General features: G+C 45.9%; 1 protein-coding gene across 1 annotated transcript; it reads right to left on the reverse strand.

Annotated features, from left to right (window-relative positions):
* Positions 1-4488: 4488 nt before the first annotated feature.
* Positions 4489-11210, reverse strand: LOC146073485 (uncharacterized). The gene is made up of 4 exons (XM_083180665.1): positions 10940-11210; positions 10372-10440; positions 9544-10076; positions 4489-4584 (listed from the first exon to the last, which is right to left on the reverse strand). The coding sequence occupies exons 1-4, from the start codon at positions 11208-11210 to the stop codon at positions 4489-4491; spliced, it is 969 nt and encodes a 322-aa protein (XP_083036791.1).
* Positions 11211-16223: the final 5013 nt, after the last annotated feature.

Consider the following 16223-nt stretch of genomic DNA (forward strand, 5'->3'; position numbering starts at 1 on the left):
ATTACACTCTTTCACTGGGAGCTCGTTTTGGGATGAAGATTTAAAGAGAGAACGTCTAACTTTGTACTGCTCTCCGCTGAAATGACTTCACATATCTGAGGTGGGTAAAATCATTTTTTTAATTATAAGACTATTTCTCTTACATTCTTATGGGATACAGGGTTAGCCGATCAAGATGATGGGGAAAAGAGGCTATCCGCAGGAGACGAGCACATACAAAACTTTACACTGGGTATACTTGCTCCTCCCCTCTGCTCCCATCCAGCCAGTTTAAGAAAATGTGCCTCAGGAAAAGCGTGCAGCAGGAAGAGCTCCAGAGAGTTTTTGTACAGTTTATTTTCTTTATTATTTTGGGGCTGCTGTTTTGGACTTAAGGAGACTAGGGGAAGGGTTCAGCTGCAGGCCACTTCATGGTACCGCTGCAGCGCGCACACCCCTGGCATGCCGCACACCCTTAGTCCAGTCTGAAGACTACGTGTGGTGAGTACTACCCTGGGGTCCCCCGCCGTGGGGTCCCCTGTTTACTGTGCGGCAAGATGGCGGCAACGGCGGTGCCCTGCACAGGGACCGCACAGCCCCCTGCCTACACTGGGGCAAGGGTACTGCCTCTGTACTCGCCAGGGCAGTTTACCAATGGGTTGGACATTTTTCAATGTCAGTCCCAGTATAAATATACAGGTAAACTGCGGCGCCATTACACTGGGCAGAGCTTACCCAGAGCGGGACCAGAGCTCTGTAAGGGTGCCAAAAACCTGCTTACTGCTTCTTCCCTGGCTGCTGGAAAAGCCATTATACTGATCCAGACACTCCTCAGCAGTGTGGAACAGAGGGAATCTGCGGCAGCGACAGCATCAGGTTTCAGTGCTTGTGTACCTTGTGCACTTGCCTGTATACACTTAAAGTACTGTTTAACTGTACTGTATGACCAGCTCTTACAATTAGAAAGCTAAGGTTGTGGTGTATTAGTCCCCTCCATTACCCTTTGTACACTACCCCACTGGCATGGGTCTTCAAACTGTGGCCCTCCAGATGTTGAGAAACTACATGTTCCAACATGCATTGCCACATTTTTTCCAATAAGAGCATGCAAAAACTGTCAGGGCATGCTGGGACATGTAGTTCCACAACATCTGGAGGGCCATAGTTTTAAGACCCATGCCACTGGCGTGTTAAGCTAAAGACTGTACAGATAGTACTGCACATAGTAATTATCTGTGTCTTATTCACACTGCATATCCACTGTGATTGATCTGTGTGTGTGGGGAGATTGTTTTGTCACAATGGTGAGGAAACTTACTTGTATGGTGTGCAGTGATAAGTTTGTGCCTGCGTCTTGCTCACAAGTTACTTGTGGACCATGCATGTCCTCTCAAAGTAGTGGGGTCCCCCCACAGCTTACAGGGCATCAAGGTAGTACACAGGACAGCTCACAGGAGCCTGCCTGGGCAGCAGGGATTAAATCCATGCTGGAGACTGTGACTACACAGTTAGCTACCACTACAGCACAGACCCAGATGGTGCAGAGAGAGCTTGCTATCTTATCTGCTAGAGTTGATATAATAACTCCTATTCCTGGGGTATCTCGTAAGAGAGGTGCACCCTCACAAACCCCCGGGTCTGGTGCAGAGGAGGAGGATGAAAAAGAAGCAGACGAGGATGGTGAGGAGCCTGACAGTGCTTCCCAACCACTGCTCCGGGGCACTGAGCCATTAATTATGGCAATCAGGGAGGTGCTTGACCTTCCCTTAGCTGTTTCCTCTGAAGGGGATTCTTTCCTTGCCACTCAGAAAAAGCAGCAGGTTGTTTTTCCTGAGCAGACTGACTTGGAAAATACATTTACGTCAGCGTGGAAAAACCCAGAGATGAGGTTTAAAGTTACTAAGAGATTTAAAGCCACTTTCCATTTGATCCTGCGGGAAGGAAAGTGTGGGAGGAACCACCTGCGGTGGATTCCTCGGTGTCCCGGTTAGCAAAACAGATGGTGCTCCCGGTGCCAGGGTCTTCCTCTCTGAAAGACACTACAGACAGAAAGTTTGAAAACACCCTTTTCACTGCTAGTGGGGTGTGCCAACGTCCAGTGTTAGCGAGTTGTTATATGGCAAAGTCTATATTCACATGGGCCTCCCAGATTCAGGAGGGCCTCTTGGGTGATATGACAGTGGTGCAGGTGTCTGAAAAATTACACCACATTCAGGACACAGCTAAAGCTTTGTGTGAGGCGCAGAAAGTGTTAGGGGCCATTAACGGCCGTAACTCAGCCATGGCGGTATCGGGTCGCAGATCCCTCTGGCTCCGGCAATGGATGGCTGACTCCAAACGCAGTGTAGAAAACCTTACCTTCACGGGTGAACAGTTGTTTGGCAGCGATTTGGATGTTTTAATCTCAAAAGCCACTGCAGGGAAGTCCATCTTCCTTCCCTCGACCCCACAGGCACCCAAGCGTCCTTTTCCTACTCACACCCAGCAGTACTTTCAGACCGGTAAATTCCGCCCAAAAGCCAGGGGTGGTTCCAATGCAACTATAGGCTCACGAGGTAAATTCAGGAAGCCATCTGCTTCGGCAACCACAGAGCGGCCATCCGGGGCAGTTGCAAGTAAACCTGCGGCATGACGGTGGTGCTCCACCACTAGCTCCGGTCGAGGTGGGTGCCCGACTGGCATTCTTTGGCCATGTTTGGGAAGCCTCGTGCCTAAATTCTTGGGTATGGGGTCTTATTTTGCACTGCTATAAGCTGACAACCACCTCACAGGTTCTTCAAATCAGGCCTTCCAGCGTCTCCAGAGGATCGACTGGTATTGCAGCAAGCGATTCAAAGACTGGTGCAGGCCAAAGTAATAACCCCGGTCCCTCCCCTAGAAAGGGGGCAGGGTTATTACTCAATCTTATTTGTAGTCCCAAAGCCGGATGGGTCGGTTTGCCCTATTCTGAACCTAAAATCCCTGAACCCATTCTTGACTGTAACCAAATTCAAGATGGAGTCATTGCGGGCTGTGATGGCGGCACTGGAGGAAGGGGAGTTCTTGGCATCTTTGGATGTGAAGGATGCCTACCTTCACATCCCAATTTGGTCATCTCATCAAAGGTTCCTGAGGTTTGCGTTGCAGAACGATAACTATCAGTTCCGCGCATTTCCGTTCGGCCTGTCCTCAGCCCCGCGTATATTTACCAAGGTGATGGCGGAGATGATGGTGGTTCTAAGAAAACAAGGGATCTGTGTCATACCATACTTGGACGACTTGCTTGTAAAAGTTTGGTCGTCATAGGACTTACGGGTTGCTTTGCAGATTACCTGGCAGATCCTGTCGGGTCATGGATGGCTCCTGAATTTGTCAAAGTCTTTCACAGAGACTCCTGTTCCTGGGGATGGTGTTGGACATGGTTCTCATGAAAGTGTTCCTTCCACAAGAAAAGATTGTGACCATTCAGCAACTGGTCACAGACTTGCTGGGCAGCCCCCAGGTACCGGTGCATCAGTGCATTGTGCTGCTCGGGAAGATGGTGGCCTCTTTCGAGGCCCTCCAATTCGGAGGTTTCACAGCAGGATCTTCCAGCCCGATCTCCTGAGCAAAAGGTCCGGTTCCCATCTTCAGATGCAGTGGAAGATTGTGTTGTCTTCTCGGGCAAGATTGTCACTTCAGTGGTGGCTCCACACGCCCAACCTGCTGGCAGGGCGGAGGATTGGCAGGTACTTATGTAATATCTGGGCTCCCTGACGGAGAAGAAATTTCACACATCTGTCATTAAAACTATGATGAGTGCTAGGAAGCCGGTCATGGCAGCACATTATCACCATATTTGGAGGAGATATGTGGGATGATGTGAACAGTGGAACTTTGCTCCGGCTGAATTCAGACTCGAAAGGTTCCTCAGATTTTTGCAGTCTGGCTTGGAATTGGGCCTACGTTTTAGGCTCCTTAAAGGAGCAGGTATCAGCCCTATCTTTTTTCCAAAAGAAGCTGGCTAATATCCCTGAAGTGCAGACGTTTCTTCAAGGCGTCTTGCACATACAACTTCCATTCATAGCTCCTACTCCACAATGGGACTTGGATGTCGTCCTGATGTTTCTGCGATCCTGTTGGTTCGAACCATTGAAGGAGATAGATTTGAAACCTCTAACGTGGAAGACAGTGGTCTTATTGACACTAGCCTCGGCTAGGCAGGTCTCTGAACTGGGGGCGTTAACCTGCAAGAGCCCTTACCTGATCTTCTATGAAGATAGGGCGGAATTACGCACTAATCCGCGTTTCCTTCCAAAAGTGGTGTCGGCATTCCACTTGAACCAGCCTATCGTGGTTCCTGCTAGTGGCCCTCAGTCTGAGGTTTCCGGCATCTTTGGATGTAGTTCGGGTTTTCCGTGTGTATATCCGGAGAACGGAAAGAGTTCGTAAGACAGAAGGACTTTTTATCTTATATGATGCTCAGAAGATTGGGCGTCCTGCTTCTAAGCAGTCTATTGCACGCTGGATATGTGCGACTATTAAGCAGGCTTATGTGGTGGCAAAGCTTCCAACGCCTGCTGGGGTGAAGGCCCACTCTACTCGTTCAGTGGGGACCTCCTGGGTGGCTGCTCGAGGAGTCTCAGCCTTACAATTGTGTAGGGCCGCTACATGGTCAGGTCAACATACTTTTTTGATGTACATATTTTTTTTAATACAAATTTGATGCTTTGGCCACTGAGGATACTCAGTTTGGGCAAGTGGTGCTGTGGCAATCTTTGCACAATCCCGTCCGTTCTGATGTCTTTGGTATATCCCCATTGTTTTGACCGACTAACCCTGTATCCCATAAGAATGTAAGAGAAAATAGGATTTTAATACCTACCGGTAAATCCTTTTCTCGGAGTTCTTATGGGATACAGGGCGCCTGCCTCTGTGTGGAGTTCTGCATGTCTCATTAAGGTGAGCTGTGGGCCACTGACGTGTCCTTCTGTTGCATTGGGTCCTTTCAGTGGTCACAAGTGTAGAGGTTACTTAGGTGTCCTTCCTCTTTCACCTCGTGTCTCTCAGTGGCTCACGAGTGTGGGTTGTCACTTTGGTGACGTTTCCTTATTAAACGTTGTCCCTTTGGGGACATAAATATATCAAAAAGTTGTCGCTTAGTTGACATATTCTGTTTAGGGCACTGGGGCCTCCGCTTGTTATGTGTTCGCTGCAGTTGCCTCTGTATTCATGAAAGTTATGTTTGGGTGTGCTGGATGAATCTCACCACATTAAATATTACACATTCCTCTCATATTGTTCTTCTCCTTCGGCACAGTTTCCTATTAACTGGCTGGATGGGAGGGGAGCAGAGGGGAAGAGCCAGTGCACCCAGTGTAAAGTTTTGTATGTGCCGGTCTCCTGCGGATACCCTCTTTTCCCCATTGTCTTGAACGACTAACCCTGTATCCCATAAGAACTCCGAGAATATGAGTTACCGGTAGATATTAAAATCCTATTTTTACCTAGATCAGATCCCTGTGTTATCCCCTGCGTTTCAAGCAGAGCATAAATATACATTTACGTTCTTCTTTGTAAGCTGCATTTATATAGAACCCGACGTATTCAGACTTAAGTATAACTGTATTATTTTGTACTGTTTTGTACTGTTTTTGTATTGTCATTGTAACTCGTGTAACTGTGTTTTACTGTGTCGATATTTTCATGTTTTATGTTGAATGATTGATGAAACCATCTTCACGAGGTTTGACAGTTGATCAGTATATTTGGGGTATTACTTCTAGTTATCGCCCAATTGAATGATCTAAAGTGTATTTGTTTGTTTGTCTGGTAAACACAATATAAGTCATAAGGTGTACAAGGGGTTCGGAGACAACTAAGATATTCCTTGGTATATGCTGCAACAGGCTGGTCCTGCCTTATGCCAATGATTGCCCCTGAGAGTCACCCTGAACTAATTAGGATACAGCCCTTATGAAACTAAGGGTGCATACACACTGTACAATTTTTTTGACCAATTTGGTTGAAAGACATTTCCATTGAACCCAGTGTCCTGGACTAAAGATGTTGACTAAAGATATTGATGACAGACGAAAGAAGAAAGATCTAGCTACAGTTTATAGGTTCTTTTTGAAAGATATTCAAATTGAGCTGCATGCGCAGTTGACGAACAATCTTGATGAACTGGCGGGTATGCACATCATCATTCATCCTTTGTTTGTTGACAATATCTTTTGTCAACATCTTTCGTCCAGGACACTGGGTTCAATGGATAGGTCTTTCAACCAAATTGGTCAAAAAAATTGTACAGTGTGTATGCACCTTAAGTGTGTTTATTTACATGTTCTGTTTTGCCTTATTGTCTGTCCATTTGTCATTTAAACATCAATAAGCGTAAGGTGTATATAAATCAAGATAAAACTGGAGTTGCCAAAGACTTTTTTTTTGGCCCTTATAAAGGCTAATCTGTCTCTTTGGAGATTGCCAGGCAAATTTTTCTTGAAAAAGCCCTTATGTGTTGGCGAGGCTGCGTATCAGTGGGTGATGTGATTCACATTTTTTGGTCTTGCCCAGTGCTTCGGGCCCTGTGGAGGAGGGTTGAGGACCTCATACTGAAGGTGACTGGCCTTCAAGTCTCCTTGTCCCCACAGGCCGCACTCCTTCATATTTTTCCAGATTAAATTCCCATTAATAATAGATATCTAATCACTCACAGTCTTATTGCCACCAAAACCTCTGTTGCACAGTTTTGGAAACAACCGATTCCCCCCCCCCCCCCCCCCCCCCCAGTGTACCTCATAAAATCTAAGCTTTCCTACAATTACACTATGGAAACCATTTTTTGACAGTATTCCCCTTCCCATACCTCATTGCTTAAGAAATGGACTGTTTGGCAGGAGTTCCTATCTAGAGGTTCATGACTTTCATCATATGTGCAGTTGTGTTTTCTCTATGGCTTTCCGATAGGAGTTGGCTTCTTCATTCTATTGTACATTCCTGCAATTTCCACCTATTATTGTTAAATATACGCTTGGACTGTTACGTTCTGCATATTGTTAATGGTACCCCATGTCCCACCCCCTCCCTTCTCTTTTTTATGTAGCCCCTTCCTTTATTCTGAAAACCCAATAAAAACTATTCTCTAAAGAAAAAGAAAAAGCCCTTATGATAATGGGTGACATTCTATGGGATGAGATCTGCTTTTTTTGGCGTTAATTAGACCACAAAATGGCGTTATCGCATTTTTCCCTGAAATCGCCAATTTAATGGGATGCGCTAAGGGGCTGAAATCGCATAATATGTGCGTTAAGGTATGCGGAACAAAAGTGCGAGATTATTTCGCATTTATATCGCATCCAGGTGTTTTCGTATAGGAAAGTATACAAATCGCTTATTTAATGCAATGCGTTTTCGCAAATCGCACTTTTTAGGTGTCTAATTATCGCACTTATTTCAGACCAGGTTCTGTTTGGCGAATTTGCACAGAACTCATTTTGGTCAAGTGCACACATGGTTAATTTCAACACAGGTGCCCTCATTTTCACTCACAAACACCCCTACATAAACCCCAACAGCATTTAGGACACCTGTGAGGGTTTGAAACATGGAGATTTTGCAGAGTGGTTTGGAGTTGATGATTTGTGATGTGGCCCATTTGGAGGAGCTGCGCAGGAGGGAGGAAGCTGCGCACCAGATCCAGGTAGCCCCCCGACTACTGCGTACCCCACGTATGTATCGTGCTCGGCTCTACCTGGACTCCCTCTCGGATCAGCAGGTTGTGGGGATGTTTAGGCTGAACCGCATTAACCTGTTGGACTTATATGAGCAGGTGAGAGAGGATTTGGACCCTTTTGGGGAAGGCAACTATGCAGTGTCTGGGCTGCACAAATTAATGTGTGCCCTCTACTATTTGGCCACAGGCTCCACTCAGTCTGTGACCTCATGGGCCTTGGGGGTATCACAGGCCACTTTCTCTAAGCATTTCACTCAAGTGTTACTTGCTTTAAAGAAGTTGTGGCGGACATACATCAGATTCCCCAGTTCTGAGCAGGAGTGGCAGGACCACAAGTTGTCTTTCTATAGACTCTCAGCATTCCCTCGCGTGCTGGGAGCTATAGACTGCACACACATTGGGATTAGGGCACCGCACGTGCGGGGACACGTCTACGTCAATAGGCGTGGGCGGCACTCCCTGAACGTGCAGGTTGTATCCAATGCAAATTTGAAAATCCTGAGTGTTGTTGCAGGCTTTCCGGGAAACTGCCATGACGCCTATATTCTGAGACACTCAGCCCTCTGGAACAGATTTACCAACCACCAAATGCCAGAGGGCTGGCTACTAGGTAAGTACCTTTTAACATAATACCCTGTCTGTCCCTAATTGTACCTGCTGCAATGTGTGTGTTTCCTCTTTCACAAGCATATTGCTCTTCTACCATTGTGTCCTGTTTGAAATCAACACATACATTACCATATAAGGCAATCACTTCCTATCTGTGTTTTAGGTGACTCAGGATATGGTTGTGTTTCCTGGCTCATGACACCTTTGCGCACCCCAGAGGGCCCTGCACAGCACCGGTATAATGAAGCCCACATTGCAACCCGCAATGTGGTGGAGCGCACATTTGGCGTCTTGAAGAGTCGCTTCCGGTGTTTGGACAGGTCGTCGGGTACACTGCTTTACCACCCTGGCAAAGTAGTCATGATTATCCAGGCTTGCTGCATGCTGCACAACATAGCCCTGTCTCAACCTGCCTATGTGGAGGAGGAGCATGCAGCAGTCGTTGAGGAAGCCCAACCTACCACACCTCCGGTAGTGAGGGGTACGCAGAGGGGGAATCTGGTGCGCACACACATCATCAGCCGATACTTTTCTGGTAAGCACATGTGCCCTGTACTGCAAAATGTACCTGTGCTGTAAGTGTACTCATTAACTAATGTGTGACCAATACCATCTGCTTCCACCCACATTTAGCCTAATACACAGAGCCCAACGGATGCAGATGGTGGTGCTGACCTATCCCTTGCTGATATCTAGCTTGTAAGTACTTTTCAGACATGTATGAATGATGTATGCAGTCAAACATGTCTCACTGGTGGTGTGGAACTACACGTGCCAGCATGCCCTGACACACTCTAAGCATTACAGTCCAAACCATGAGTGTCAGAGCCTGCTGGAATATGTAGATGCACAACCTTTGCCAGCCAAGGAGATACCCCACACTACTTTAGTGCAATCCCATTGTCATATACCATTGCAATATTTTAGACTGCACACAATAATTGCTTAAAAAATAATACACAAACACAATGGTATGCGGCTAGACATTTTTACTTCTGTATACTTTCTCAGACGCAATCTGCATTTTTGCAGGTGAAAAATAACAACTCTGGGGGCATGTTACAAGATGATTGGGAATGGGAAAAATAATGAAACATATGTAGGAGCTACCTTCTCCCAGCATCAGGCACCCCTACACCACTTCTAGACCCTGTACCAAGCCCACCACGGGTCCTAACACTCCGACGGGGTGGGGAAGTGGGGGAGCCACTTATTGGGGTGCTGGATACACTGCTGAGGGTGGATGCTGTGCCACCTCCCACATTGGCTTCCTGCTGCTGGATTTGGGCCTGCATAGCTAGTAAGGCATTAGTCTGCGCTGTGCATGATTGGGTGAGTGCAGCAATACTTTGCGCCAGGCTGCCAATATGCCTATTCTGCTCCCTTACAGCAGCAGTTAGCTCAGCAAGACGGGTGTCAATGCTGTTAGCAATGCGCACATGAGTGCCTACACCTACCCGTACACTACGTGCCATTTTCCGTAACTGAAGGAAGGTGTCACGCATGTACCCCTGGATATTACCTATTTGGAGGCTTTGGGAGGCCATGAATTCTATCTGTTTTTCCTTGAAATTAACCAAGGAGTTAGCTACTTGGGAAGCCGAAGCGGCTGTATGGGGTGTGTTGGTGGGTGGGGGTGGGTTGGGAGACACCCCACTTGGGGGAAGATCACTCTGTGACGAGGTCTGTATTTCTTCCTCTGCCGCAAAGGTGTCGACTGGTTCAAGAATGATGTCCATTTCGTCTAGCACCATCATTGAAGAATCTGTTTGGTTTGACCCTAGTTGTATAGCACCTGTGGATACAGAGAAGAGGTAAGTACTCATGCATATATAGGCCACACTGTCCTCTATACTGTTTTACATAGGGCTTGAGATGCTGGACGCAAATACCTAGGGGTGTTATGTACTTACACATGTACCCCGATACAGCATGTAACATTCACATTAATAATATGTCACATGCGTAGCTCAGATGACATTCATTTCCGTTGCAATGTAGCAACAGGAGTTGAATGTGGTATGAGATATTGTTGAGGTGACATGGGTGTGTGTACTGTATGTGTAATGGTGTGTTTTTTGTTCATTTACCTGCTTCCGCAGATTCTGCAGCAACGGGCCTTCTGGTCTTGGATGCGTGAGCACTTCGGGATTGACAATCTGTAGAAGGAAAGATGGCCAGGCATTATGGACCTTGCAATGGGGAAGCATTTTGTGCAAACAGGCATTGAGATGACAATAATGGACAATACCCTTTGGACAAGGACTGCTTTATTTCTTTGGCACCATTTTGTTTTGGAACCCACAGATTTTTCTGTGACATTAATAAAATTACACTATTGTACACATGACAACTATTGTATAATCTTTGCTATGTAGGCATGGCAGCTAAACCACCAGTACACCTCTGGGTTTTTGTCCACATACATGTTAGGCTGCTAGAAAGAATGTTACAGTGTTAATCAATGTGAGCAGTTGTGGAACAACAAGGCCCAGCATTATCAGCAATTTTAAAGGAGTAGCAGGCAATTTCTTGTGCATGACCTTGCTGGGCTATGTAGTTCCACAGCAGCACTTTACTTAGCATAACAATACAAGTGAACATTATAGTTATAATACATTAGCATGTATGTTTAGGATTGCATGTGGTCACACTTACCAGCTCTAGATGGCGTTTGTGGCCTATCGGTATCCGCCACGTGCATGCCAGGCAGGACCTCAGGGGGGATGATGCGCTTCAGCTTCACCTCATACGAATTGTAGCACACAGTGGTGGGGCTTCCTCCTCCAGTCTTGGTGGCCTCCTCCAACTCCATGGCCATTTTATTCTTCAACTGCCTTTTGATGTCGTTGAATCTCTTTTTTACATTGCGGACCAGGCGCTTGTGCTGACTCACAGCGTTCACCGCCTGGGTGATGTCCTTCCACATAGCCCTTTTGCGCTGTGCAGTGGTCTTGTGGTGAGATTTGCCAAGCAAACGCTCAAACACTGGCAGGATAGCCCGGACAAGTGCTGCATTTTCTTCATAGGAAAAACGCACCTTTCTGCCACTTTTGGTGCGGCCAGCTTCAACCTCCTCCTCCTCCTCATTTTCAACACCAGCCATGTAGCCCTCCTCCTCCATGGCAGTGTCTTCCTCCTCCTCACCACCATCTGCCTCCACCTCTGACATGTGGCCCTCCTGCAGCTGGTGTGGGGTATGATCAAGGTCTTGGCTGTAGGATGGGGATGCCAGCGGATCCTCCACCTCCTCCTGCTGGGGCTGGACGCCCAGGGCCTGGTGTGAGGCTGCCCTTGCTGTGGCCATGCTGCCTGCCACACTGCTGCCTCTCACACTTGTCTGGCTGCTGCCACTGGTCCCTCTGCCACTGCTCCCTCTGCCACTGCTCCCTCTGCCACTGCTCCCTCTGCCACTCCTCACTCTGCCACTGCTCCCTCTGCCACTGCTCCCTCTGCCACCAACACCTGTTCCTGAACGCACACTGCCACTGCTCCTCTCCATGCTCCTTACTTCCTATCAAAGAGTGAAATGGCGCCAATGACCCTTTATATAGGGGGTGTGATGCATAATGGAGGGGACACAGGTGGGCCAATAGGTTGGGGGGTTCTTACTCATACGGAGACAGTTTTGTATATCGCACTCCGGTTGGTCCAAAAATCGCACATGACCGGCGGAAGAATTCGCACTATTTTGTTACTTAAAAGCGCACCACTTCGCCGCAAATCGCACCTATTCGCACTTTTCAGCCTCCAAAACGCATCACATTAAATATGCGAATTATGACTGAAAAGTGCGATTTGTAAAAGTGCGGTTTGCGGCGATGTGGTGCGCTAAAAAAACATGCGCATTTATGTGCAAGCATAGAATGTCACCCATAGTGTCTTGTGTTTATGTATCTATGTCTCTTGCTGCACCCAGTAGAACATGTCTAGAGTGTAAAAACAGCATAGTTCTAAGTTTGATTTCCCTAACTTTCAATATATAGAGCCAGAATTGGTTGCAGTAATGACAACAAGCACATTTTAGAACAATAAGCGAAAGAATTGATCTTGATGGCTCAGATTTGATTTTAAGAGTGGGGTGTCATATTGAAGCAGAGGTTCTTCAACATTGAATTGGAAAGCATTACCCAAGCTGCCTTGAATTAGTACCAATAGAGAAGTGGATATTTCCAATAATTTGCCCAAACAGGTACTCTGGGTCAATACACTCATAAGATAACATTTTGTGCACTTTGTTAGGTGACCAAACAAACCCACACTTCAGCAATTGTTATAAACAGTGCAGAAAGTGCTCAGAACAGGGTGCCTGCCTAGGGTATGAAAGTGGTATCATATTATTGTCCTGATAAGTGGTTATGATTTTTTGGCTTAGATTGAAAACAGGGAACTGAAAAGCCGCATTCATATTAAACTTCAACCAATAGAGCACACATTTTTTACCTCTCTGCACAATGTTACACACTGCTTTCCGCAAGTGGATAAAGGCCACACCCACAGGAGGTAATTTACCTATGGGAGGTTACAGTGGAAGGATAATGGAGCGCTCCCCCCTAGAGGTTGTTGCATCGAGAAAGGGTAAGAAATCGATCAAATCGATCGGTTCAATCTTAAGAAGGGCTAATTTTCCTAAGGATGGAACTTTAGATCCTGATGCTTGGAAACGATTCCAGGTGATGAACGCTCATTGGTTACAGAAAAAGGGTTTTATGGATACAGTAAATATATGGCTTACAGTGTCACAGGAGTAAGAAGATGAAAGGAGAAAGAAACAACAGTTGCCATTTGAAAGTCCACCACCATATCACTTGCCAGGACCTAATGCACCACCACAAGTAGATAGGCAGGTAGATAATGCACCATTTGTACACCAACCACCACAGGTAATTGAGCAACCCCAGGCAGTTGGGGGACGGAACATAGAAGAACCAGACTTGCTCACAGCAGGGGGGCCCACAACCACAATTACAACGGCAGGTAGAAATACAGCTGGTATAGCCAGGTCAGGCATAGGGACTGAGAAATTGTACCCATCTTCAGATTTGCAAGCCCTTAAAATTGGAAATTATTATCCACAAAGGAAGTGTCCAATGTGTGAGTTTTGTATACCAGAGGGAGACACAAAATGTCCTAATTGTGGAAATTGGGTGGGATCAGAGGTTTTACCATGTGACCCAGAATTAAGATCTGTGATCAGGTTAAAAGATTACAATAAAAGTCCACCCAGAGAAGGATTATCTGAGGCTAGGACACGCAAACAAACAGAATTTTATGGCAATCCAGTTCCTAATGACAGGCCTGGACATGCCCAGTCAAAATATATAGTCTTCCACGCAGTAGTGTGTCAGTATCACAATCAGGTAATTCCATGTACCCAGTTAGAGTAACTTACCACCCGCAAATGGTTGCAGATGCAGCGGGCCAACAGGTACAGCAATTATTTGAGAGACAGAACTATGTCCCATGGTTTGCATCTGACCAAATGAAAGTGGTAAATGATTTACCTGATATAAGAAAGAACTCATTAGAGTATGATAAAAAAAAATCAGACAGGTTATTATCATACACAGACCATGTTGGGTAGATTTAGAACAGGTTGTGAGAGCAATCGCAGGTACTGGGGAATAGAATATAATACAGAACTTGCTAAATTTTGCCATTGATCCCCTCCACCCCGGGTTCCCTGCCATAGTGGATATACCACAAAATAAATACACAACAAAGTGGGGTATAGTTGGGGGACAGAGTAACTCACAGATGTCATAGATTGGCAGCTCAGGCACCAGCACAGCCAGATATACAACAAAAGCAAATGACAGTAAAGGAATACCATGACAAGGTTGTTACTAAGCAAGAGAATGAAGGTTACCCACTTGATAATCCAGCTAATTAAAGACTCTAATTAAATCTAAGTTTTTGTATGGACTTCGTCCTGAATTGAGAGCTCAATTGCTTATTATATGACCTGAAGTTAACTTTATGGACATAAGTGCAATCTTACAGATTCTGGAAGGCCTGAAAGATACGGAGAGAGAGAAAAAAAAGAGAAGAAGAGCAATAAGACACCAATTATTCAGGTTAATGTCGTTCAACTCTGGAACCAAAAAGACCCTACAAAAGGTCCAAAGATGGCAGGTACCAAACCACCAATGGTAAGACCGGTACAACGTGATTCTGAGGGAAATGACATCACAGGGAGGCGCTTCTGGTGCCGGTCCGTGGGTCATATTAAAAAAAATTGTCAAAGTATCAAAGATGGCTACAAGGTAAGAACATGACAGATGGCTTACCTTACACAAAACAGGCATGACAATTTCAGACCCCAAAAGGCGTAGCAGCATTCCACCTTGAAGAAAAGATAAACTCTCCAAAAGGTACTGTCTCTCTCACTCTTCCCACAGGACACAAACTTGAATGCCTAATTGACACAGGTGCTAGTCTCACTGTACTGAGAGAAGAAGAAGTTCCAAGTGAACTACTGTCCAGAGACACTATACAAGTACAGGGTTGGGTGGACAGCCACTTCCACTTAGGAAGAGTAAGCCAACTCCTTTACTTGTCAATGATGAATGCACGCCTATACCTATTGAATTTCTTACTTCATCTACATGTCCAGTAAACTTGTTGGGAGCTGACATTCTGCAATTAATGCAAGCCTCAATTGAATATACAGAGACTAGCATCAAATATAAATCTAATATATCCATAGACTTACTACCTCAAATAGAGGCAGCTGTGTATGTGTTTCTCTCCCAGTCATCTATTACAGATTCTGCGGAAATTATCCTACCAGACTGGATCACATCCCAAATACCGGACAAGCTGTGGTCTAAGGGAAAGATGGACATTGGCAAGCTGAACGTACAGTATAACCTGTTCAACTGCGATTAAAGCCAGGAACAGTGCCAGTATCCCTAAAGTAATATCCACTGAATCCTGATCAAAGAGCCGCCATCACCAAACAACTACAAGCTCATCTACAGTCCGGCATCCTTGTTCAATGTAGATCCCATGGTCCACTCCTCTGTTTCCTGTGAAGAAAGGAGATGTTACCGGTTCTGGAGAGAAACAATACAGAATGGTTCATGACCTTAGGGAGGTCAACAAGAGACTGTTAGTTAATTGTCCCATTGTGCCTAATCCACACACCTTGCTGAATCAGATCCCACCATCAGGGGCCTGGTTTACGGTGATCGATTTGGCTAATGCATATTTTTCTGTGCCCATCACTAAAGACTCTCAAGAACGGTTAGCTTTTACACATGATGGCAAACAATACTGCTGGACAAGATTGCCTCAAGGGGGCGCCACTAGCCCCAGTGACTACTGTGAAGCCATGTCACTGGTTCTCCAGGCTTGGAGACCCTTTTACTCAGAAAATACCCAGCTTATCCAGTATGTTGATGACCTCCTATTAACTACAACAACTCAAGACAAATGCCAGCAGGAAACAGTGTTTCTTCTCAAGTTCCTGGAAGAACAAGACTGCAGGGCTTCAAAATATAAACTACTCTGTAAACAAAAGGTTGTCTTCCTTGGGCATTGTATCTCTCAAGGCATCAAACACCTGACAAGACAGGAAGAAGCTAATACTACAAGCTAAGATACCAAAGACTGTGAAACAAGTCAGGTCATTCCAAAGCCTGGTGGGCTACTGCAGGGACTGGATACCTCTTGCATCAGTTTACATGCAAACATTATACAATGCAATCAAAACAGAGGGTCCACATCCAACAGATGAAGACATGGCTCAAGCAGTTCAGCAACTAAAGTTGGCCATTGCCTCTTCACCTGCCCTAGGCCTGCCAGACTATTCTAAACCGTTTACTCTATATTGCCATGAGGAACAAGGACATGTTTTGGGGGTGTTAACACAGATCCACGGAACAAGACAAAGACCTCTTGCTTACTATTCCAGAGGCTTGACAATATCATTCAAGGA

This window comes from Crinia signifera, chromosome 4 (genome assembly GCF_055691185.1).
Source record: "Crinia signifera chromosome 4, ASM5569118v1, whole genome shotgun sequence".
In the NCBI taxonomy this organism is placed as follows: Eukaryota; Metazoa; Chordata; class Amphibia; order Anura; family Myobatrachidae; genus Crinia; species Crinia signifera.

Coding starts and splice junctions, on each gene's coding strand:
- LOC146073485 (XM_083180665.1), bottom strand. CDS start 11,210: ATGTGGAAGGACATCACCCAGGCGGTGAACGCTGTGAGTCAGCACAAG. Junction 10,441..10,939: donor ACAAACGCCATCTAGAGCTG/GTAAGTGTGACC, acceptor TTCCTTCTACAG/ATTGTCAATCCCGAAGTGCT. Junction 4,585..9,543: donor TCCAGCAGCAGGAAGCCAAT/GTGGGAGGTGGC, acceptor CACAATTGTAAG/GCTGAGACTCCTCGAGCAGC.